Source organism: Harpia harpyja, chromosome 4 (genome assembly GCF_026419915.1).
Source record: "Harpia harpyja isolate bHarHar1 chromosome 4, bHarHar1 primary haplotype, whole genome shotgun sequence".
NCBI classification, from domain to species: Eukaryota; Metazoa; Chordata; class Aves; order Accipitriformes; family Accipitridae; genus Harpia; species Harpia harpyja.
In genome coordinates this window covers 49,571,067-49,594,717 of record NC_068943.1, presented here as the reverse complement: position 1 = coordinate 49,594,717, position 23,651 = coordinate 49,571,067, and the positions used below count along the sequence as shown (strand labels likewise).

The 23,651-nt window shown below is 41.3% G+C and overlaps 1 protein-coding gene across 5 annotated transcripts in view; it reads right to left on the bottom strand.

Moving 5' to 3' along the window:
• The window catches only part of SPTBN1 (spectrin beta, non-erythrocytic 1), a 136,829-nt gene that overhangs the window by 6,327 nt on the left and 106,851 nt on the right, over positions 1–23,651 (bottom strand). For all 5 annotated transcript variants that reach the window (XM_052783938.1, XM_052783941.1, XM_052783939.1 and 2 more), the window contains 15 exons: positions 23,466–23,556; positions 18,947–19,093; positions 17,061–17,324; positions 16,158–16,382; positions 15,858–15,947; positions 15,278–15,556; positions 13,938–14,068; positions 12,385–12,589; positions 11,859–12,233; positions 9,383–9,627; positions 8,829–8,967; positions 7,654–7,738; positions 6,269–6,465; positions 4,993–5,105; positions 4,312–4,375 (listed from right to left, as the gene is read on the bottom strand). In XM_052783938.1, the coding sequence (XP_052639898.1) occupies positions 4,312–4,375; positions 4,993–5,105; positions 6,269–6,465; positions 7,654–7,738; positions 8,829–8,967; positions 9,383–9,627; positions 11,859–12,233; positions 12,385–12,589; positions 13,938–14,068; positions 15,278–15,556; positions 15,858–15,947; positions 16,158–16,382; positions 17,061–17,324; positions 18,947–19,093; positions 23,466–23,556 (2,650 nt within the window). The remainder of the gene's footprint in view (positions 1–4,311; positions 4,376–4,992; positions 5,106–6,268; positions 6,466–7,653; positions 7,739–8,828; positions 8,968–9,382; positions 9,628–11,858; positions 12,234–12,384; positions 12,590–13,937; positions 14,069–15,277; positions 15,557–15,857; positions 15,948–16,157; positions 16,383–17,060; positions 17,325–18,946; positions 19,094–23,465; positions 23,557–23,651) is intronic.

Genomic DNA, 23,651 nt, shown 5'->3' with positions numbered 1-23,651 from the left:
CTAGAGAGCAGCCATGTTTCCAGCAGCTCTGACTGGTCAAGCTGTCGACGTCTTCAGGAGCCATTCATCCAAAAATCATTTAAATTGGAATCCTAATGGCTATAAGCTTTTGAAATGCAGCTTGGTCCCAGTTTTTTTCTCTTCTACCATTACTTTGACATGTAGAGCCATTGGTAGCAGCTCAAGAGTTACACAACCAGTGTGTATTATTATTATTATTAGCAAGTTACTAAAGCTTAGTGCTGCTAATGCTCTAGTAGATTACAAACATTCTGGACTGTTTTATGCAGACAAGCAGGTATTTGTGAATGGCACAATAATTAGACATTCCCACTTCTGCACATGGCCTGGACAATTCAAAAGCAGCCAAATTATTATGCAACAAACTAAATTTTGCCACCATTTGCTAGAACTTCTTATACCTGCCAAGTATACATTATTGTACCTCACACCTTTGTACCTCATATATTGACCTAGGAAGAACTAAGTGTCAACTTGCTATAAATATGGGAAGGATTGGTTAACTGCCTTTAAGCAATCTAAATCTCCAGAGTACAGACACTACACCACTGAAACAGGGAAAGAATCACAGCTCACATTCCACTTCAGTCATATCTGTTTTACTCTGTTCCTAAAGACGTGTAGCCTTACAGCCTAATTTATAAGAGGAAACATCTACCCTGCACTGTTACCCAGTGGAAGTCAAAATCAATGACACTGCTTCTTCACAATTAGGGTATGTCTAAGCCATCAAACCTCACTATTTGTATCCAAATCTCAAAACATAACAAAGTGTTGCATTAAAGGGGGGAGAGGGTAAATAAATAGATGAGGCTGAAGATTACCCAAACACTGCCAGCACAGCTACTAGAACACAGGTAGTGAAAGAAACCACCAGTGATTCACCAATGAAAGCTCCATTAGTCAGTCATCACTGGTGCTGATCATCAACGGCCAACAGATCACATTCAAGAAAAAGGACAGCCTTTTGCAAATCTTTTTGACCAGTGACAGTTACTGAACTTCCAGTTCTCTGCTTTTCAGCTGGCTGGATCCCTGAGATACATGAACCCTTTGTGACCAGCAATAAGGAACTGCACAGACCACAGTAATGTATCTCAACAACTTACATAAACTACCCAGAACTACCTCTTACCTAGACTGATGCTGAAAGTAGCATGTTTTCTGTAGCAACACTGGCAAGATGTGAAAATATTACTGATTTTGGGGTAGCTATAACCACTAATCTGAAGCAAAACAGACCAGTTTCAGAACAGCAGTCACTGCACAGCTACTTAATGTGGTTTTATGGGAAATAACATGTAATTCAGTGCTGCAATCTGCAACCCTGTAGTTTTAAAAGATAACTGCCAACTTTAATCACACAATCAGACCTGTAACTTCTACTTAAAATTCTACTGATTGTAAAAGGGCTATGAAAAGCTTTTCTGATGCTCTTTCAGGTTTTATTTCCTTTTCATGTGTTATCTACAATTAACAGAAAACAAGCAAAATAAATCTGAATCATAAACAGCTATGCAAAGAATATGTCATGAAAATAGAGAAAAAACAGGAGCTAAACAAACTTTAATGGAAACATGCACCGGGCATGCAGAGACAACGCAACAGAGGACAAACATTAATAGCAAACTGTACTGTTACAACAAAACAGTTATCACGCACATGAATACAGTTTTCTTAATCATGACTGAGAGGTTAGTTGAAAGCGCTTTAGTGGCTAAGGACTAATCTTGAGATATTTAAATCAGGACTATAACATGCAACAAGACAGCTGGTGACAATGACTGGAGACATCCCTTTGATTTTCATAGTGCTTGGAGCAACATTATATTCAGTTCATCAGCTTAAGTCTCTGCACCACAGCTTAAATAATAGAGACGTATTTGCCTTTTCAGATGCAAATAGATGACAGCCTATATATTGTTCTTGCATAAGTACCATTTTAATGTTTTAAGCCAGTACCATATGCTATAATAAATAGGTGAAATCTTCACTTCTACTGCCTAAAATGATGACCTTAATTGATTACTTAATTTTTCTTCACCATAAAAGTGTAATTTTTATATATAAGTGTACTAATACAAGTAAAAATGTGTATCTATATAAATTACTTTTACATACTACTTTTTAGCCAGAATACATCTGAAGGCTTCCCAGATGGTGGACTCTGAAGCTACAGCTATACTGCTCTGAGAACTGTCATACTCTCACAGGCACAGAGAGCCAACACTAGTGTAGGTAGTCACCAGATCGTCTGCATAAATTTATATGGAATTTTTAAAAGCATTAAGAAGCTATATGTTGTTATCCTGACAAAAGAAAAAAAAACATGCATCATGAAGTGGAAAGACTAGTTACAGCAAAAGTACAATTACTGAAGCACATCCTTTCAATCACCTTTCTCACTTTACAAGCTCAGCCCATACAAACAATTCAGCTGCACTGCTCAGCTAGTTGTCAGAAGTCAAAATTCTGATCAACAGCAGTGTATCTTGCGCCTCAAATCAGAAATAATACAGCTGTGTACATCTGATGTATTGCAACACACGATGCAATGAACTGAGCTAAAAAGCTCTCATGAAAGACTGAAGTGCAGGTGGCAAAGATTAACATGGAAATGCATTATGTATCATGGCAATAAAATAAAATGAAATGAAATAAAATAAAATAAAAAAAAATAAAATAAAAAGCAAACATATGATGTGTAAGGCTGTGGTAACCAACAAGATGATGATGATCTGGGATGTGCTTGCAGGCCACCTCATGTTCCTTTCCACAACTATATATCATTTCATAAACATTAGATGTACAACAGACAGCTCACTTCATAATCTAACATTAAAGATGAACCAAAAGGCTTTATTTAAAGAAAGAAAAATGTAGAACTGCTTCGTATCCTAGGCATTGACAGAGACGGTGTGCAGACCCAAAAGTAACTGGGATGGATGTGAAGGATAAACTTGTGCTGAAAGGCATTTCCTCCCAGAGTCCTAGACTGGGACTTGCATTTCCTTCGCAGTACTGGTAAGAGCTCTAATATCGACCGATCTGAGCCTGCCAGGAGCCTTTCCTGCACTTAATATGACCTCAGAGAGTGAGGTTCAAAAATCTAAGAAAAAGAAGTGTCATTTTTCTCGCCATTCAAAGCATTAATTGAAACAAGTAGGCTTTGCAGGAAGGTAATGGGAGAGGTAAGCCAGTTTTCAACTACTGCTTTGCATTACATATATATATACATATTTACTGGTATTTTTATGGCTGCACATTAAGGTTATTGGCATGCATTCTGACTCCACTGGGACATCCCCTGTTGAGAAGGAATGAATAAGGCATGGACCATTGAGCCTGCACTTACATAAAATAAAGAGCTGGGATCTTAGACCAATGTATTTTATTTAGTTTTTAAAGAAAAGCATCACAACCTCTCCATAAGGGTCCACAACCTACTCTCATTTATACCACTGTCTCTCCAGTGTGAGTAAATCAAATTGCTGTAGTATAAACTGGACAGGACCAAGGCAAAATGGGGCCCCAAAATAGTTATTCAGCAAGATCACAACTCTTCATAAGGCCTAAATATCAAGATAAATCTAGATACTAGTTTTTAATGTTTTATATCATGTTTATTTTTATCTGCAGTCGATGAGTCCATTCTGCATGGAATGTTATACAACTAACCTTAAGGCTTTTATTTGTCGATAGTTACAACTCTCCCCTCCCTCCCAGCCTTTACTGCCGAACTCACTTGCATGTATTATCTTTGGCCTTGTAAATAACTCACTTGCTAATGCAGCTGATTTAATAACGTTGCCGTGCTGAAACCTGTTAGTATAACTCGATGCGTCATACCTGTCAGATTCTAGTTCTCTTCTTCATTATGATGTAATCTCATTAAATCTCAATTACTCATATAAAGGATGATTTAGCTGGAAAATCTTAATACTATTAGCAACATGAAAAACTCACAGTAAATAACATGAAATAAATGTGTCACCTTACAGCAACTGAGTGTCAGTGGGGAGATTCAAATAAACAAGGATTAAAGTGAAGCAAATATATCTCCAAGGGGCTACTAATTAAAGAAAAGTCAACTGATGGGAAGTAAGAGAAAAGCAGCAGGGAAATCTGAAGCCAAAAGATTAAACCAGTACCAGTAAACCATACTGAAAAAAAGGTGTCTTTTGCTGCAAATGATTCTGTATGTCACAGTCCAGACCATGACCGGTCATTGGCTGTCCGTCTGCTAATAAAGTTTTTGTAGTTTTGGTAGGTTTGGGAGCGGTAACTAACCCGTGGAGATTCCTGGTCTGATGGCAAACCATTTTGGGAAACCTGTTCTCCTTTTGTCCCATCCCTGTTGGGAGAGAGGAAAAAGAGAAGAAATTGTATTAAGTTCTTGAAAGTCACCCATCTTTTCACCAAAATGAGATTTTCCTACTGAATATTGCACACTTCAGAAATTCAAGCAAGTTCTTGAAATCCTCAGGCCCAACTGAATAAATCCAATGTTAAGGGAGATCAAAACAGACTTTCCTGACAGTTACCTTACAAACAAGCCTAATCCTATCACATAAGTAATTTTATAAATGTTAATGTTCCATGGACGTGGCTTGGAATCTATCTGTAACTGATGCTCATCAAAGAAGAAAGCCAAGATTGTTCAGAAATTTTAATTCATAACAGAGGGTGTAAAAACAGCATTCTTACTTTAGGGCCAGGTACACCTCAGCAGTTGTAACACTGCATCATGATGAAAAATTGGAGGGAGTTCAGGTGTCTGGGAAAGGTCCTGTCCCCAGAAACCACCAAGTCTTCTAAAAAGGGTCACATTACAAAACCACACACCCTCCAGACTCTCCCTTTACAATGCATCTTCAGCCTGAGAATTCTGTCTGAAGAAACCATGTGAAGTACTGTAGTGGTGCATTTTGCAACAAGTACGCAGTTCAGCTTCCTGCATCCTGGGCTTACCATTGCTGCTGGGAGTCTGCATCCTCTGCAACTTTTGGGCTGGGCTCTGGAGTGGGCGGCTGTCTCTTCCTCTCCTCTTCCTCTTGTTGTCGACGTACTTCCAGCAGTTCCAACTGAGAAATGAAACATTTTTGTGCATCTAAAAGCACCGCACGTTTTTCAGAGGCATTTCTAGAAACTAAAAATAACTCTGTACATTTTTCTGAAACATTACTGAGATTAAAATTAACTGGAATAAAATTTGAAGGCATCAGTCTTTAAAAGTATTAATCATGCAAAGTTTGTTGCACTGCATTTCTCAGTAAAGGCACACAGTATCAGACCCTTTAACATCAAGTGGAGTGCCTGGTCAGCAGCTCACCACTGTCTGTGTTTCTTTTCTAATTCATTCTATTAGAACAAAAACCAGACAAACAAGAAAGCAGCCCAAGCTATTAAAATATTGAGAAGTGACATCCTCTTGTCTGCTTGCCATACATGTTCCACATCCCAATCCCTGAAATTAACGATCTAAATAAAACCAGTTTGATTTTTGAAGATGCTGAGAAACTCCAATTCACTTTGTCTGCAGCTGTGATGCTCAGTGCCTGTGAAAAATCAAGCCACTTCAATTGTAGTGTCTAAAGTAAAATTATTCTCCAATGATGGTAACATGTTCTTCAAGCATTAATTACTGACATTGCAGCTGTGCTCAAAATGTTGTTGGTTGGTTTTTTTTGTGGGGGGGTGGTAGTGCTTATGATGTCTTTCTCCAGGACAACACAGCCTTGTACTGGAGCAGTCAAAACACAATAAACATTTTTTGTCAAACCCCCCTCCCCACCACTGTCTCCTCACACTGTTGTCTTTAACCAAAAATCATTTCAAGTGTTTGGATCTGGGTCTTTCTCACTCAGAATCCCCCTTCCTTTTTAGCAGTACAACCTGTATGGCAGAGGGCCGGAGCAAACTGCTCAGCTCTTGAATTTGCTTCTGGATCATCACTCCTGGGCCTGAGACAGCTTTTGCTGACTAAGGTCATTTATCACTTAAGCTTTCCTTGCACGTTGTTGAGTTGAAATGAACCTGAGAGGGTTTTAGTACTGTTGGGAACATGAAACTTCAGGCCCTGGGTAACTGGCCTAGGTTGATCAACAAAACAAATGGATCAACAAACGGAGATGAGGTTGGTGATGCCAGGAGTTATTCCAAACAATGGCACCAAATGGTGCCAATCAGATGGCACCAAAATGAAGGGGAATGGCCAAGAGAGGTGATTCTCGCCTATAGCACTCACCGTGGTCAGTCTTTCCAGTGCTGCAAATCTCTCATCCCAAGTAGCTGCAGATTTTTCAAATGCTTCATGCCGTTTAATTAATTTTTCCACTTCATCAACACTTTGACCTATTTCACGACTGGATAGGTAGGGCTCCTGTCCCAGCAGCCAGGCCTCCGCCACACTTGCATCTCTTGAAAACTGGTGTACCTCCAAAACTGCGCAAAGAATGTACAGATATCAGTGCCATTAATGCCCAATAGAGCATCATGAAGTCATCAAGGATCTTCCGAATTCACTTAAAAATAGCTTGGGAAAAAAGTAAATGTATTTGGCCAAGTATTTTCCTTAACTAAGCTCACTGAAATTAATCATTTAAAAGACAGAAATTTATCCTATTGGCTTTGCTTTGAGGAAAAATAAAAGTTAAGGCCCACCTTCACTTCTTCTACAGACTGTTTCATTTTGCAATTTCAGCATTTCCTTTTTGTTCTGATCTGCTGTAACCTATTAACTTCAGAGTAGAAAGTCTGTTATGTGCTGGTTTTCTTCCTCAGACTGGCCTGTCTGCAGAACAGCTAGACCATAGGCTGTAGTTCCCTTCAGCAAGCAGTATTTCTGTACTTTATGCTTGTCTACAGTGCTACAGTTCCAGGTTTCCTTCCTTCTGTCTTCACAGCTGAAAAAAACCTTCCACTGTTTTTGTGAATGGGATTGACCAATTTTAATGAATAATATGGTACAAACACCCAAACTGAGGGACAACTGCCCATGCTACTGTATTTCTTAAAGCCTGCTGAGGCTCAGAAGAAATGAAGAACTTATACAGAGCCAGCCAGAACCCCGCAAAATGACTGCACTGCACTACACGTTTTGAGATCCTGGACAACTGTCTGCTGCAATGGCTTCAGTCTGTATATGAGATGCAGATCACCTTGTTAAGAGTATCACAACTGGGTTCTTGTTGCTGGTGTAAAACTTGCAAAATGCTGCAATGTTTAAAAGTACACCCTTTGTCAATGAACTGCTCATCAACATTCTAGCCTCTCAGATAATGCAGGCGTGTTACAGGTGTGAGATAGCAGGGCTTTAATTCTGCCTATTTTTTTAGTAGTGCATCCTTTGTAGAAACACTGTTGGAATGTGACACCTGCAAAATACGGTAGATCTATTTCACCTAGCTCCAAATTTGATCATATAGAATAAGAATTTGGTGCAGGTTTCTTGGTTTCAAATTCTCCATTATTTTACAATCAACAGGCATGAATCTTCCAGTTATTACAGTACAAACACACTTTCAATAATAAAAAAGTAAGGAGCTGCAGGTTTTGTCAACACTCAGACAGACACAGTGAAGAGAGAGTTAGCTATGGCCCTGCCCAAAAGAAATCCAAGGACATCCTTACTCAGTCTCAGCCACTCCCATCTGTCTTCCCATTTGTCAATCATTTCTTTTCTCTTTTCTGTCAGCTGCAGCAGCTTTTCCTTGATCTGAAGAGGAGAATGCAGGACTGTTAATACAAGCACCAGGCTGCAGGCTCACGCCACCACACTGCATAAGCCATTACCACCAGCAAAAGGCACTGACAAAATACATCATGCTAGATTGTCAAGAAGTAACTTAAATGTGAATACAACAGCCGCTTTTCTCTTCAAAGTATAAGTAAATATGACATTTGCATTGAAGTATCACATTTGCATAAGCATTCGGTACCTGTCAAAAACTACACCACCAAGAGTATTTGATAAAAGGAGTATAATGGATGAACAAATCTAAGTGGTGCAATCGCGTATTACATCTTCTGCCCTTTTTCTAGCAAATAATGCAAAATGTGCTGCTCGTGATCGTTACAAAGAGCCTGCAGCTACGTGTGCTAACACCACTGACACGCCAGCATAAGCCCCGTGTTATTCTCAGGGTGAATACTGGCTAGCAAAACTTCCCAGTGCCTGAGCAAATGTTTCGCCAAGGATACTCCACAGCACTCGTGTATGCAGACACAGAAAATATCAGCCCCGAGTGGGCAGTATCTTCCAACATTTGGCTATCCTCCCTCCACCAAAGGGAGGCAGAAAGAAACATGGGTTAAGTCTCTATGCTCTGGCCTGGACAAATCAGAAAATAAATCAATGCCTTAAGCGTTTATCTTAGTATTCCCTGTATTTACTCCCTGTGAGACAAACTTTTTCCTGCTCCTTCCCCTAGCAGGCCTCTTCATAGCATTCCAGTTCCCCTGCACAAAATTCAGGCTGTCTCACTCTGCTCTTGCCCAAAGAAGTCACCTTTCCAAACACAGCCATCCCAGAGTTTTCTCTCTGCAGAACTGAATGCAACAGCCTCTTTACATTTCCTGGACTGAAAATGATACTTTAGATTTAGGTGCCATCTCTGCTATCCAACATGAATTCACAGAGTTAAATTATACACTAATTTCACAATAGCAAGTAAGTCCAACAGTCCCTGAAGCAATGCATGTCATTATAAATATGCAGCTTATTACACAATGCAAGTTTCTCCAGCTGAAACAGAATCAATAGGTCAGCTGGACTGCAGTTGTTACACATTCAGTAAGCACAGTACCTCCTCTGATGCGTAGTGTTTTCTCGCCAGAAGAGATTTGCCGAGCTCAATGCAGGTCGTAAAGCTGTCATTTCGGGCATCGATTTCTGCTTTGATACCCTGGTGATTGTTCATTAGTAGTTCAACAGACGAAACATCCCTAAAATGATCAATCCATGGTTCAGAAACATGTATTCCAGATTTAACAGTTGTTACATTTTCAAACAAGTAAACTAACCCACAATGGTACGAAAAGAAAAATTAATTCCTAGATTGTCTGTAGTTCAGGAAGCAAGATTGCTAGCAGCCTTTCCTTAGGAACGGCACCATTCTGGTCCGAATCAGAGATCAAATAAACAAGCGTGTGAGACTTCATCTCTTTGCACACAATTTTACACTGCAATTGCTTCAGTAGCCCCCGGCCTCTGCTAGGCAGCAATACACAAAAGCAAGCTGCTACACTACCATCAGATTTTGACAGCCCCTCTCTGAATTTCTGGCTCAGTGATACTGTGTCTTTTCCTCAACTGACTTGCATCCTTATCTTCTGATTGAGAAGAGATACTTCACATTACCTTGGCTTTTCTTGGGCTTCTATCTGTCGGATAACGTCTTCCATCCAAAGCATGAGATCACGAACCATGCTGAAGAAACGGAATTTGTCTCCTGTATCCACCAGTCTAACCCTGCGGCCCTCGCAGGCATCCAACAGCGCCTTCCATGCTTCTAGGACCTCGTTTTCCCTCTTCTGGATGTCATCAGCTTTGTCTCCGGCATAGGCAGCCTGAAGGCGTGCAGCATCCTCCTGCAGCTGTCTCACCTGGTGTGTTTTTATAAGAAAGAAATGCATTAGTGCTTGGGTACTTCTGAGTCACAAATATGGGGACATTCTAGCTGCTAATTCATCATTTGAATGGCTTTCTAAAGCCACTGCAAATATATTTGGTCTGTCGATACCAAAAAGGTTTGTTTTGTTATTAAGTCAGTATATCCCTATGAGAATATTTCTTAGAGGAGACTGTTGGGTCAAGGGGCCCCCAAAATAGCAAAGATTTGCCACTGCCTAAACCTCCTGTAAAACTGGGTGCCAATACAAAGTGACTGTTAAATGTCAGGGCAAATGGGGACCATTTTCATCATCAACTTCTCTTCCTCTCACAAAAGTGACAATGCCACTCAGGAACTCCTGTATGAAAACCACTACTCTAGCTGACAGAGGTGATTTTTCAAAAATGTAGATAATGACTTCTAAGAGAAGAAAATTTGGAAATTCAGAGATCCTTCTACTATTAGAAATCTCTTTTCCTTTCAAACACTGTCTTGGGACAACAAATTCCATTTCTTCACTGTTTCACTTATTTTTCAAGCTAGGAAACAACATTTATTAGCTCTTGTCTAATAATCTTATCTTTTTAAAAAAAAAAAAAATTTGAACATCCAATTAAATAGCCTTCTACCTACAGGCACAGAGATCATACCACTGTCATAATGACCCATCTCGGTGCTCTAGCTGTTTCATCCAAAAACTATCCTGAGTGCTTTCACCACAGCTCTGCGCTATGATTACATATTCCTTCATTTAGGCCTTGATTATAATAAGCTTTTTGACAGACTGGGATTGGTGTTTTGTGGATGTCTCCAATTTTATGTATAAAATCTATAGTTTCTGAAAGTAAAACACTTGGAAAATCAAATGGTTGCTATATCTCCTTTATTCTAGTGTAAAATACTATGTAAATTGCAACATAATAAAGAATTGGCAGGCAGCTGGGCCATAAAAACTATCTTTTCCAATCTACTGGGATAAATACAGTCAGTCGTAATTCCTCCATTCCTTAAGCAACTTGTTCCCTTCCAAAATTCTCATTCTGGCAGTTGAACATTGTTTTTTGGTTTAGAATCCCGTGTGCTGTATGAGCAGCTGCCACCTTCTATTTAACATACCTTGGCTTCAAAAGATTCAGAATTAGATCAAGTTTGGCTGCTTTTAAAAATCTTAGCCTGGACTATGTCCTTTAAATCTCTTCAGACTGCTATTAGGAAGCATCACAAAAAGCAATATTTAAGTCAGAATACCCAGACTCATAACCAAGTCAGAAAGCCTCTATGTAGGTCTACAGACCTCCTTTGCCTCTCAGAAAGGAAAAATGCAAAGTGCTTAGCAGAAGAGGATTTGGTTGGGGCTTTTTGGTGGTGTTTTTTTTTTTTTAAAAAACCCAAACAACCTGGATTACACATCCCTTCATATTTGCCCCTGTCCTCCAAGTATCCTTTGGACTATCGATTCTTCTATGGGACAGGATAGTTGTGTCTTGTGTTCACCAAGGCGAACGTGACATAAGGAGCAGGCAAATCTGAGGTGGCTTCCAGCACAATTAATATAACACCCAAGAACAACGCTAAGGACAGAAAATCTGAAACCTGTATTTCATATTACCTCTTGTACATTAAAAATTCTTTACAGATTCAGTATCTGTTCAATGTCTTTCAGAAATTGACTAAAGAGACAATATGTTCAGTCAAATGAATCTTTTTTTCTTCAAATCTAAACTATTTTCCAACTGTATCAGCCACACAGCACCCTGCTGGTGCTGCCGCTTGAGGCAATCAGAAAAAGGCCCTCTGTGGAGCTAAATGTGTTACCCTTGTGCCTCTCCATCCACTCTCTTCCTACGCACATGGCAGGCTGAGACTGTCAGGAGACATGTCAGCTTTTTGCTTTACTTTAGATCAATACAGAAGTTCTCTGCCTTTATGATTTCTTCTCCAACCAAGGACAGGAAATGTAATAATGTTCAACAATTACCTACATATTCAGAAATCTGTGTACTTATGGATTTCTATTTTAGATAAACTAATTAACCTAATGCAATGACAGTGAAGCAGACAGACAGATAAGAAAATGATGCAGGTGAAGTTATTCCCACAGAAATACACTTGGAAAGCAGCTGGAAGCACTGTATCCCAGTCACGGAGGGGCCAAGAGCCGCAGCAGAACTCTGCAGCTCAGGTTCCTATACCCACAGACAGCGCCATACGCTTGCTACACACCTGGGTGCCGAGTGCCTGGATATCATGCTCAAATGTTGTGTGCATTCTCTGTAGTGTTTCCACCGTGTTTTGGTCTCTACCGAGCTCTTCAGGCAGTTTCTTATGTTTGTCTTGAATACGTCCTAAGATCTCCTTGGCATCATGGTAAAATTTGTGCAGTTCATAAGAGGCTGCTAGAATTTGTGTTCTTGTGTCAATGAGCTCCAGGAGATCAGCCCAGGCCTCATTGAGTCCGTCCTTCCACTCTGCAATTGTCGCAGCATCTGAATGTCCAGAGTTGATGAGTTCGTCTGCCATGTGGTTAACAGTATCAACACGCTCCTGTCCAATGTTACCAGTGTCTCGGGCAAATTCTCGGAATCGCTCCTGTAGCATCTGAAAAGCAGAGAAACAGACTTATGCAGCGCTGTAATTACAAACTGATCTGAGCAAACCAAGCAAGCCAGCTACCAATTTACATTAACCATCTGCTGTGTGCAGCATCCAGAAAAGGAAGGTCAGTCTGCAGCCATGTCCAAAGACTTACCGTTACATGTTCGTAATCCTGTCCCAGCTCATGGGATCCTGCCACCACCTCCCTTTCAGCAATCCATTGCTCCAGGTCATCCACCTCACGGTTAAGCTGGAACAGCCTATGTCTCTCATCCAGCTTGCCCCGTCTCTCTTCAGCTAGATCCTTCAGGCCTGCATACAGCTTATCGACTTTGGACTGGCGCATGCTGATACGCTCGCTGAAAAAAACACAAGAGCATCGAGTCTTCATCATCTTCTACAAATGGTAAGAGCAAATGGAAAAAGAAACCTACGAGGAACAAAAATCACTCTTGGGGTATTTAATCCACAGAATGCATGTCTGTATGCATGAATTTGACTCGGACACACTGGACCCATCCTCTGCTGGCACAGTTGACTGCACTAGCTGGAAAACTTCTCTGCCCTGTACACATAACTCCCCTGGCTTTAGAGAGTGAAGCTAGGAACTAAGCTCTCCATTTGTTTGACCACAGATCACACCAGAGTCTTCTCCCAAAATCACAGGCAGGATCTGAGCTGCTGAGGTAAGCAGCATTTTATTTTCATTTAAATTCTGCTTCTAAGTTCAGAAGCACTCATGGGTTTCTTACTCCCTAAAGCTCAGCATTTCCAGAAGTGATTAATACTTCTACTTGCCGTATCCTTTGCCTATACTTTGTCTGAGCCATATAGCCCTGTCAAATTGCCTTCGCTCTGCCTCGTAAAATTGATTATGTGATTCCAGTACTCAGTGACCTCAGCCAGGAAATCCACTCTTATCAGAAATTATCATGACCACAAGAGAGTGCTTTTGAGTTAAATAACAATCCTCCACCAGAGGCAGAGAGTGTCTTTCCTAAGATAGTCCTATCTTCCTATCAGTGAAGGCAGAGCAGTTAAATACATCAGCCTCACAGTCAAATCAGCCTTGCAGTCAGAGCCAATGGAGAATTCTGCTTGCTTAGCTGCAGGTCTTACAGCAAAACAGTTCTTAAGCTTCCTGAATTCTCCCACAGGGAAAGCCATTTACGAAAGTCGAGATAAATTCACCAAACCCAAGATGTTAATGTGCCCATGTTTAAAGCATCAGATTCCAGCCTCTGATTCTACAGGAATCTCAAAGAGAGGAGCCAGATTTTGGGGAGCACTGCACTAAGACAGAAGAACGAATGACTGTGACCCTCTGGGCTGGACATAAAAGTTGGCTGAAAGAGTGAATATGGACCCTTGTCTCTCAGGATTGCTATACCTTTGTAAGGTTCAGCAGTGCTGGCAGACCTGACACCTCTAGCCTCTCTGAAGGATACAACAGGCATTTATTGAAGGTGTCCAGTACTATCCAGAAATCAGCAGCTGCACATACTGACCCTGCTCTGGACCCTTTCTCTGGCTAAATCAGGGTGGTCCAACATGCACCTTGAATTGAGTGAGGCTCAACTCCTTTTCCTCTGTACATTCTTCTGAGCTACCTACTCTTTGCTGTAGTCTTTGTGGGTCAGAACAACCCAATGAAGTGACTGAACTACTAAAAGAACGCATAATCCAATTAAAAATGGCAGTTAATACCTTTCTGGGTGATTATCTGCCACCAAAGTCCTGCTGGTCTTTGAAAGCTGGTGCACAGTTTCAGCATAGTCTTCTACAGCTTGTTCCAAAATCTGGTGTTTCTTCAGCATGGACACCGCACTCTGTTCATCCTGTAATGGTGAGAGAAAATGACAGTCAAGTGCCCCACTCCAGAGAAAGACACCACACAGCAAGTTCAACTTGGTGTGCCAGCAAAAAGAGGTAGCCAGAAAGATTTCTAAAGACTTGCTCCCAACTACAGCTTGAAGACAAGTTGTTCTAACAACGGCATATCAATAGTTGAGTTCACAGCAAATGGTACCCACGGAAAGCAAAATAACAAGTGAGAGAGTGAAGGCAACAACCCCTCTGGGATGCAGAACAAAATTACATCAGCTGTACATTGAGCAGGTTGAATTTCCTCTTCTATGAAGCTCTTTGTGTGTTTACACAACACCGGTGATTGTGCAGGGCTCAGAAAAATGGAACAGTTTTAGGCACGTCACTTGTCAGGCTTTTGAACGACAGCCTGGGTCAAAGAAAAGAAACCCTACAGAGGCCATGCCAAAGGATTCTCCACCAAAGTGCCTGGAGAAATTCCGATCAGAACTTTCTATGCATCGTTAAGAAAAACAACCCCCAACTCTCAGTGTTAACTGTTATTGTCAATAAGCCTTTTCATTGAAGTGTTTTGCATGATGAACTATTTGCATTAATACTCCTTTTAATTTGCATTGCTTAGATATAAAAAAGAAAACAAACCCCTTTTAACTGAAGGCTGAGCACCCACGGAACGTGTTATACTGATACAAAGTTGAGTTTTATTTTATCAGGGCAGCAAACACAGTGCATTTATGTAAATAACAAATAAGATACGGCACACTAACACCTCCTTGAAAAACAGAAGTTCACCTACTCTTTGCTATGGTCTGACACTGTTCCAATTTCTCTTCACTGGGAGTAAAAGCTGATGACTAATGGCATCAACTGAGTGACCATCAGGCCTGTTTCACAAACAGGTGCGTCGTGCTGTTCCCAGTGATTCAAAACTAACAGAAAACCTGACCTAACTGGACTGTATTGGTAACTCTGACCTTACAGCAAAGGCAGGCACACAGTTGCCATCCACAGTCTGAGGATGCTTCACTGACTCAGTACAGCAAGGCCTATCCTCCACACTATTAGAGATGTCATAACAGATAAAAGAGATGATCACTTGAGATTTCACAAGGGAATTTAATTTATGTGACCATTACACTAGCAACATATTAAATTATGTCACCTGCCCCCCTCTAGCTAAGCAATTAAAACCAAACTAGTGTTGCTGTGGTGCTGCTCACCTTGGCTTTCTCTTCTGACATCATGTAGAGCTCCTGCTCACTCATCCAGGCCTCAGCCTCAGCAGCATCAAAGTAATACTGCTGTGCTCTGTGAGACTCCTCCAGGCGCTTGTGGCGTTTCTCTGTCTCCTCGATTAGGAGGTTCCACAGCTGTTGCAAGTCTGCAAGTCTCTGCTGAATTGCTTCAGCATTAGGGCTACTCTCTGTGATAATGTTCTGACTCCTCTCAAAAATGTCATCAATACGAGGCTGATGTCCCTGGATTTCTTTCTGAAGGGTCTACATGGGAGAAAAGCAGACTGATGAGACACTGCACCAAACAAAAAAGAAATGCCAGTCAGGGGTCTTAACTCTGGAGGGGCAGCAGAACACATGCCATCAGCTCATGTGGACAAACTTGGGCTGTGTCTCCCCCAAACATGCCACCACCTAGTGGTCACACCGCTCCCCCCCCCAAACCCCCCCCGCCCCAGCACATCACCACCAAAGCACCCATCATTTCACCCCAAACCTTTTCTTCCGGAAATAGTCAACGTTAAGGAGAAGTAACAGGTATGGAGCTCTAACGCCACCTACTTACCTGATTTTTCTTTATTAGTAGCTGCACAGTCTGGAGGTTGTGTCCATGATCAGTAGATGTAGCTATAGGCATTCTCTCTCCGACCCACAACTGAAAGTAAGAGAAGAGCACATACAATTTCAAGCAACCACAGATACAGTTAGGGCAGCAGAGAGAGGCCGGTGTGCACAAGATGCAAAGAGCAGCATTACTCAAGCATGCTATTGAGAGACATGATCAAAAGGTTTCTTCCTGTGATAACTCTGCAATAGGTCTGACATTTTCCTATTGTCTGGGGAATAGGATTTCTTTTATACTCACAATTTCATCTTCCACATCGCGGTTGAACTGGTGGATCTCTTTGGAGGCCAGCAGGTTTGCCTTTCTTTCATTCAAAGGTTCCAACAACTCCAAAAATTTCTTTTCTACAGTAAGGCGTTTGCCATCTACTTCATCTGTACTCTTCCCTTCTTGACTTAAAGCCCGTGCCTGGCTTTGCAGCTCCTCTATCTCCTTCTTACGAACATCCATTTGATTCTCTAGCATCTAAATAGAAACATGGCAAAAAGGTCCTGAAAACCAGGGTAAAAGCACTCGATAGGACCAGGGTACGTCAGTAGCTTCATAAGAAGGAAGAACAGATGCTGGTCAGTAAGGATTTACCGCATTAATAATTACTGTAGCATTCATATTGCAAGGAACAAGGCTTAAACACAGATTCACAACTGTGGCCACCTGCTGATATCCCTCAGTTGGCTAATGAATTTGGCCAACGATCTCTTCTACTGGTCATTCACAAGTTACCCTGAACAACTTTGGAAGACAGCTAATTGCGCACAAGAGCTTCACTGCTCCCTGCTGTCCTTGCTACTCCTTGCTGCCTTTACAGCAGGGAATCAGGGACCAACCAGCTTCGGACAAGTTTGAATCACAGGCAGGCAGCCACGTACAGAGAGAGAATGACCGGTGACTGGAGGACGACAGCGGGAGACAGAATAGAGATATTAATGTGGGGAAGGAAGGCAGTATAAGGTAGAGATTGTATCAAGAAATTTATGTCTGATTTGTTTCTGGGTGTATTTCTGGTTCTTCGTAAAGATACATGAAAGAACAGGAAGACAGAAAAGCCATTACATTCTTTTCTAAACTGAAAGGATCCCCGATCTGTTCCTTTGAGTGCAAGTATCTGCTGTCTGCCCACTCTGCAACCTGCGCTCCATTTACCTGCTGCTTCTTCAACAGGATGTTGACACTGGTGAGATCTTTTCCGTAGTCATCCGACTGAATTTGACTTTCCAAACCATTCAGCCACTTATCCAAATCAGCACAGCTCTGGGTAAAAAGCTCTGCCTTGTTTGCATCAAAGAGACGCTGAGCCTTGGTCTGGGTAGTGGATTCAAGCTCTTCCCACATTTGATGGAGACTTGTCAGCTTTTCTTTCACTACAGCTTCCGTCTCTGGTTTCTCTGCAATGAGCTGCATTCCCTCCTGCAAAGCAAAGAGCAACAAAATGGTACCTCCTCAGGAGCACTCACAGATCGTTAGCTAAATTATTCTGATTAGTAAGCACTCAGGACTCCTCATCTGCTGGCAGCATCAACCACTCATTTTCTATCTCCAGTTATCCAATAACTCCTTCCAGAACATCAGCTCCCAGGTCCGTCTGTTGCCAGGAAGAGGGTTTCTTGATAATGGGAAGGTCAAACAACGCCTCCTTTCTCTTCCCCACTACACATGTTCCTTTGTGGGAGTTCCTGGGGACACTGCTCAGACAGGAGTGGAGCAGGCTGCCCCATGCCACCTGTGCAACAGCAGAGGAGGGAGCTGCAGCTGAACAAGCTGTGTGTCCAGTTTCTGCAGGCCATTTCACCAGGGACAGTGATGAAGACCCAGCCCAATGCTGGGAGAGGGCGCTTATGGCACCAAAACTGAGCTGTGTGACTGAAGAGGGTTACATCAATGGGTTACAGCAATTACCATGGGTCTAAGCCAATATCAGAGAGCAACAATCTTCCTTGGGAAGCAGGAACCCTGTACCTAGCACCAGCAGAGCACTTGGACTGAAGGTATCTTTTTGCCTTTACAAAGATTGTATTAGTTTTGGAAATATTTTCCTTACTTCTAATTATACTTCTACCTCTGCACATGCGTGGTGCTGACAAGGGACAAAACCTTTTCAGATGTGAACACTACTCACAACCCATCACATTTAATAGCTGTAACCACTGGTAACATTAATACAATGATTGTTAGCTGTGACTTGATACACAGGTTTGGTACTTCGCTGCAATCTGATTTTTCAGACACAAAGGGTGAGGATGTATTAGCATCACTAAAAAAGAACTTCCAGTACTAAGAGCAGCCTTCTAATTACACCATTAAACGGTACTGCTATTTGCAGATCACAGAAAAGCCTCTAATGGGATACAGAGTGCCAAAGTGGGAGAGGAAATGAGCAATTAAGCTAACTTACACTGAACAGAAACCCACTGTCAGAGCTAAAGACGAGACCTCCTTAGTGTTCCAGAGCTGCACATGAGAAATGGAGGGAAAAAAGTACAGCTCATCACAGCACATTAAAGCCTTCAAAGTAACTTGATACAGAGCTGTGAATCTTAATTAATCAGAAAACTGGCTGTACTTTACCTTATGCACTAATTTTGCATGGGGAAAGGCAGCCTGATTATAGTCCCGAATGAATCAAGACCAGCACAGCCGCATGGGAGTCTACATTCAGTTATTTCCCAGCAAGTACTTCTACTTTATTAGCTCAAATCATAACATTTGCCCCTTTTACCCTTTGGGTATGAAAACTAGGTTATGCCTTCCTCCTAACAGGTAAGAAAGACTAGACAAAATTAAATTGGCAACTCAGCCAATGACTATTCCGTGAGAATGTCTTGGATAAAAAACGTTTAACATCTATGAGGAATAAAATGGGTTAGATGGAGACACAATGCGATAGATACTTATTCTGCAATAATGAAATCTCCTTTTGCTTTAGCTGGAGAGATGATTCAAGAACCAATTCCGCAGAGGAACAGATCCCATCTCTGTGCATAATCATCTTCAACAAAGATGAGGGCATTTTTTGGACATTCTTTAGTTACCTTTTCAATCTTCTCCAGCCATTCTTTGTTGGATGCAAGTTCTGCCATAAATGCCTGATGCTTCAGCCATTTGCTATGCAGGTTCCTTGCCTCATCATAGGACATATCCTGGGCTGTAAGCATCTTTTCATTGATCCAGAGCGAGAGCTGAAAAAGAAAATACACAGGTGTTTGTGAAAACTATTGTAGTGTGAAATAATGCAAAGTATCAAAATGCCTCCAGATCAAGGATAAAGAGATGCCTCTACAGGAGAGTTGCGTGAGATTTGGAGACTGCTTTTACTCAGGGTTCAGTCAAGGATCCACCTCTTTAACAGTCAAATTTAAACATCCATCTCCAATATATAAATAACCCATGACCCAAGCAGAAAGGAATCAACTTCATGATGAGCAAAATCAAACACACAGGTCTCGCCCAGTTCAACAGCAAGAGAAACAGGCACATGTGTCCTACCTATTGGTCACAGGGTATTTTTGTGCCGCTTTTCCCTTGCAACATTACTCAATGTGCTACTCAGGACCAGGACTTGAATGTCATCACCACACCCCTGTGGAGGCTTACTGACTTCCTGAGGACATTGCAGAAGTACACACTAATGAAGTGGCATGCAAAAGCCAGTCTCCAGAATTAAACAGAGCCCCAAGGTAAATTTTTCAGGGTAACACTGAATGAGAAATTCTGTATTTCTACTCATATCAGAAGTCTTAAGAATAGAGATGGTTTTGTACCATTAATTCACACCACATTTGTACCTTTTCCCCATAGTCTTTTCTCTATATAGGTTTACATAAACAAATTCCTTTATTTGTCCAATCTCCACTAGGGTTTTGGTACTCAAGACTTTCCATTTTCCATTATATAAAATCCAAGATTGATTTCATTCTGATTTTCTGCAAATACAGAGGCACTGAGAACAATTTCCAGATCAACACTAGAGAAAAACAATACTTTAAAAGGTAGCTTATTTGCCAAGGGCAAATTATTTGATCATAGCAGCCAACATCAAATTTCCTCCCAGGGTGAGTCTGACTGCTTTATCTCTCCCTTAGGTGTGGATAAAAAAAACCCACATTCACAGGAATGTTTACAGAATTTGAAAAAGATTCATTTTCTGCATATTTAGAGTCGCCTACCGAAGCGGAAAATGTCAAAACAAATCTAAGCTTTGTTTCTAGAATGCCATTTCAGCGACGCACGCCGTCCTGCCGAGGAAGCAACCTGACAAGAAGAGTAACAGGGCATGGGTGAGACTCCCCAATTCTCCGCTATGTACTCAGGATACAGGGCAACAAATTCGTTTAGCATTCACAAGCCTCTTAAATTATCCCTTAAATGCACTGTTAAGCTCCACAAAAAGGGAAAACGTATCAGAGCAATCAGAGACACTCCTCATCTGATCTTGCTATCAAGTCTAACGAGAAAAATGGCCATGTTAATGAAGACTCCTGTAGGCAGGGAAGTTTACAGTTTTAACAGCCTACTGTGCTACTTAACAATCAGAGGCTACATTAAGGATTACTATATAACCCAAAATTCATAGTTTTACTCCTGCTTTTCTGGGTGGGAGACAGCTGCTATGCTCTGCAAATTGCACTGCTTGTCTTTCATTGTTTGCTTTTCTCAGCCAGAACATTAAGTCTTCTGAGGATTTAAAAGTGCTTCCCAAGGAAAGGTGCTACCGTTCATATTAACAGATGGGATGAACCGAGACACAGACGGTAGGTGGTACACAGCCAGCGGCTGTCAGGATAAAACCCTCATTTCTGACTCTTGCAACATTGTTATGTTCCTTCTGGTAACATGAAAGCACAAATAAAGCATTTAAGGTGTGACTATTGAAATCTGGTTCTTGCAACCACTATAGTCACTAGAAGTCAGTATCTTCAGTGCAAAAGTAGATTTAAAAAAATAATACAATAATTCCTTAAAACAGTGCCTCAGATTGACACTTGGAGTATTTATTTCTCCAGAAAGCTGTAAGTCAGTTGTTAACGCCAGCAGAGCTAGCTATTAGGCTTCCTCCTATCCTTTGCACCTATACCATAAAATTTTGTTTCTGCTCTCAGTTCCCAGAAGACTGTAACACTCTGCAATGAAAGCCAGGCATGAACTAAGAGAAATGCAGAAACAAAACCCTTGTAAAGCTGGCAAAGCAACAAGGGAAGGTGAAAGAGCACTGACTACTGCTGCACTTCCCAGACATTGCAAATACCCAAGTTGACACAGCCTATCTTGTGGCATAAGGTTCACAGACGTCTGCGCTGCATGACAAAACCTGCCGGCACACTCTGTGAACAGGCAGAAAACTTCTGATGTTCGGAGTCTCGCCAAATGCTTTCACTCTGGCGTCCCTAGAGAAATGAGCCCAGACAGTGCTGGGACTTCTAGCACTTACAGGGAAGATCAGCTTTAATCTCTTCGAAGGTGAGCTGTGAAAGAGCAGGAAGTCAAAGAAAACTAAATGGCAAAATTTATCACATCTCTTCTTCCCAGGATTTTCTGCTGTCACTCTTTATTTCATTCACTCAGCTAATTTATTTAATGTATTCATATTTATGAATGCGAGAAACAGACCAAAAAAAGCAACACCCCAGGATTAACCTGTGACAGTGTATCTGACTACTAACAAGAAAATCTGCTGTGTTTTCCCTCATCTGTGACCCAGAGAAAAGGTTTATCACTGCTGAGCTGGGGTTACAAGCACTGTCCTGCCACCTCCTCAAGCACACTGACGCTGCTTGCTGCCTCGCCTGTGAGTCAGAGGCAGGAAGGAGCGAGGGGCAGGAGGCCACATTTACAATAATGCTTTAGCACTGAGTGACCGATGAGGAAAGTGGCTGCCCTGGGGAAGGAGCACAGTGCAGAAAACACTCTTCCTTTCCTCAAGTTACAGATGGATGGGAAACCGTCCCTAAGGCAGTGGGCAGGAAGGCCGATGGATCATTGCCAGGTAGAATGGAGACTGGTTTGAATCTGTTTTCTAACAATTCTCAGCTTCACAGTCAGGGCTAACGAAAAAGCAAAGGGCAAGGTATTCCCTTGGCTCCCTTCCACCTGGCAGGACAGTGGTGCTCCATCACACAATCCCTCCAGCCCAGCATAGGTATCAGTAGACACTTTGTAATCAAGCTAATGCAAATTCTAAGTCTCATTATGGCTGTCTTCTCAGAAAACAACCATTCAATTACCATCAAGGCTAATGTCCTCTCAAAAAGGACTGGAGAAATTTGTAACATTCGGGTATTGTAAGTTCTGTCTTTGAACTGTACAGTCGAGACATCCATGCTTTAGTGGCTGGAGAGAAACAATTGAGAGGAAAGGCATTCAGGCGGCCAGACACTAGAGCTTTTATGTTTTCCTTTTTCTTTCAATGATCTAGGGGAAAAAACAGATCCTAGGGAACACAACCACATTGACACAGAGGCTAGAAGAGCTCCAAGAGCCAGGGGGATTTCTGTACTAGGGATGTTACAGAGGAAGGAAGAAGCTGCTGCTAATAACAGCAGAATTTTTGCTAATCTGTCATGTTTTTACTACCAAGGAAGGAGCAATTTAAGCCAAGTTCATGGTTAGGCTTATGCAATGCAGGAAAACAGACTGCATCTAGGCAACTGAGCAGTAAACATCATTTGCCCAGTTTATGATAGTCATTTTGTTTGTTTCTTGTATGAAATCTCAGCTGTGAGCAATTCCGTTCAGACACACTGCAGTGACTTCCAGTCTCTTGTAGCTGGATAAGATGTGCAGCTAATGTACTGACTCTTGAACTGAAAAGCACAGCTTTGTCATAGTCAGCTCTCTTTGCAGACTTCAGATAAGGATAGCGAGTTTTTATGCACCTCACAAGCAAGGCTCTTTAATACCTGTCAGTACTGCATGAAATAACCTGAAAATTACTTGATTAATTCCACATGCTAGGAATAAGATTATTCCTAACTTTAAAATGTTGCCTTCAGTGTAAATGGTCCATGTAAGACACTAGAAAATCTGGAAAGGATTTCTTTTTTTTAAATGGTATAGTACTTAACAATTTTAAACACATGCAAACTATCAGATAAATAACACATTAAAAATGATCCAGTTTAATCCTGCTCCCCTCTTATTCCTAACTTCCTATTCTTCTGACTAATGTTTTGTAGAAATCACTTGAAATCTCCTGCACCAGGCCACATACATATATACAGCTGTAGACAAAATTCTTAATGAGTTCAGTGCTAATCCCACCACATTCCACATGATTAATTTATACTACAGCAGAAAATCTTCACTGCTTTTGGCAATTTTCCCTGTCTTTAGCTTACATGACGAAAGGAAATTCAGTTCATGAGAAAAAAAAAAACAGCTTAATTTTTGCAGGGTTTTGGTCAGGGATTTTTTTCAGTTGTTTACACCATACTAAATACTACTGGATGACTTGATTGCAAAATGCTGAGTATTCCAGTCCTCAAAATATGGGGGTAAGAATACTCTTCTGCAGGATGCAGCTTTTAGCGATAAAAGTGAAAGGACATAATTTACCTCTTGACAATCCTGAAGAAACTTCTGAAGATCCCTGTTATCTTTCAGTCTCATCAGAAGTTCACTGGCTGCTTCACGGTTCTTCCTATGTCTAGTCAAAAAAAAAAAAAAAACCAGCAGAGAAAAAAGACTTGAAATAGGTATTTCATGCAAAACTGTCATTTGTTCGTTTCTGTAGCCTCCCTG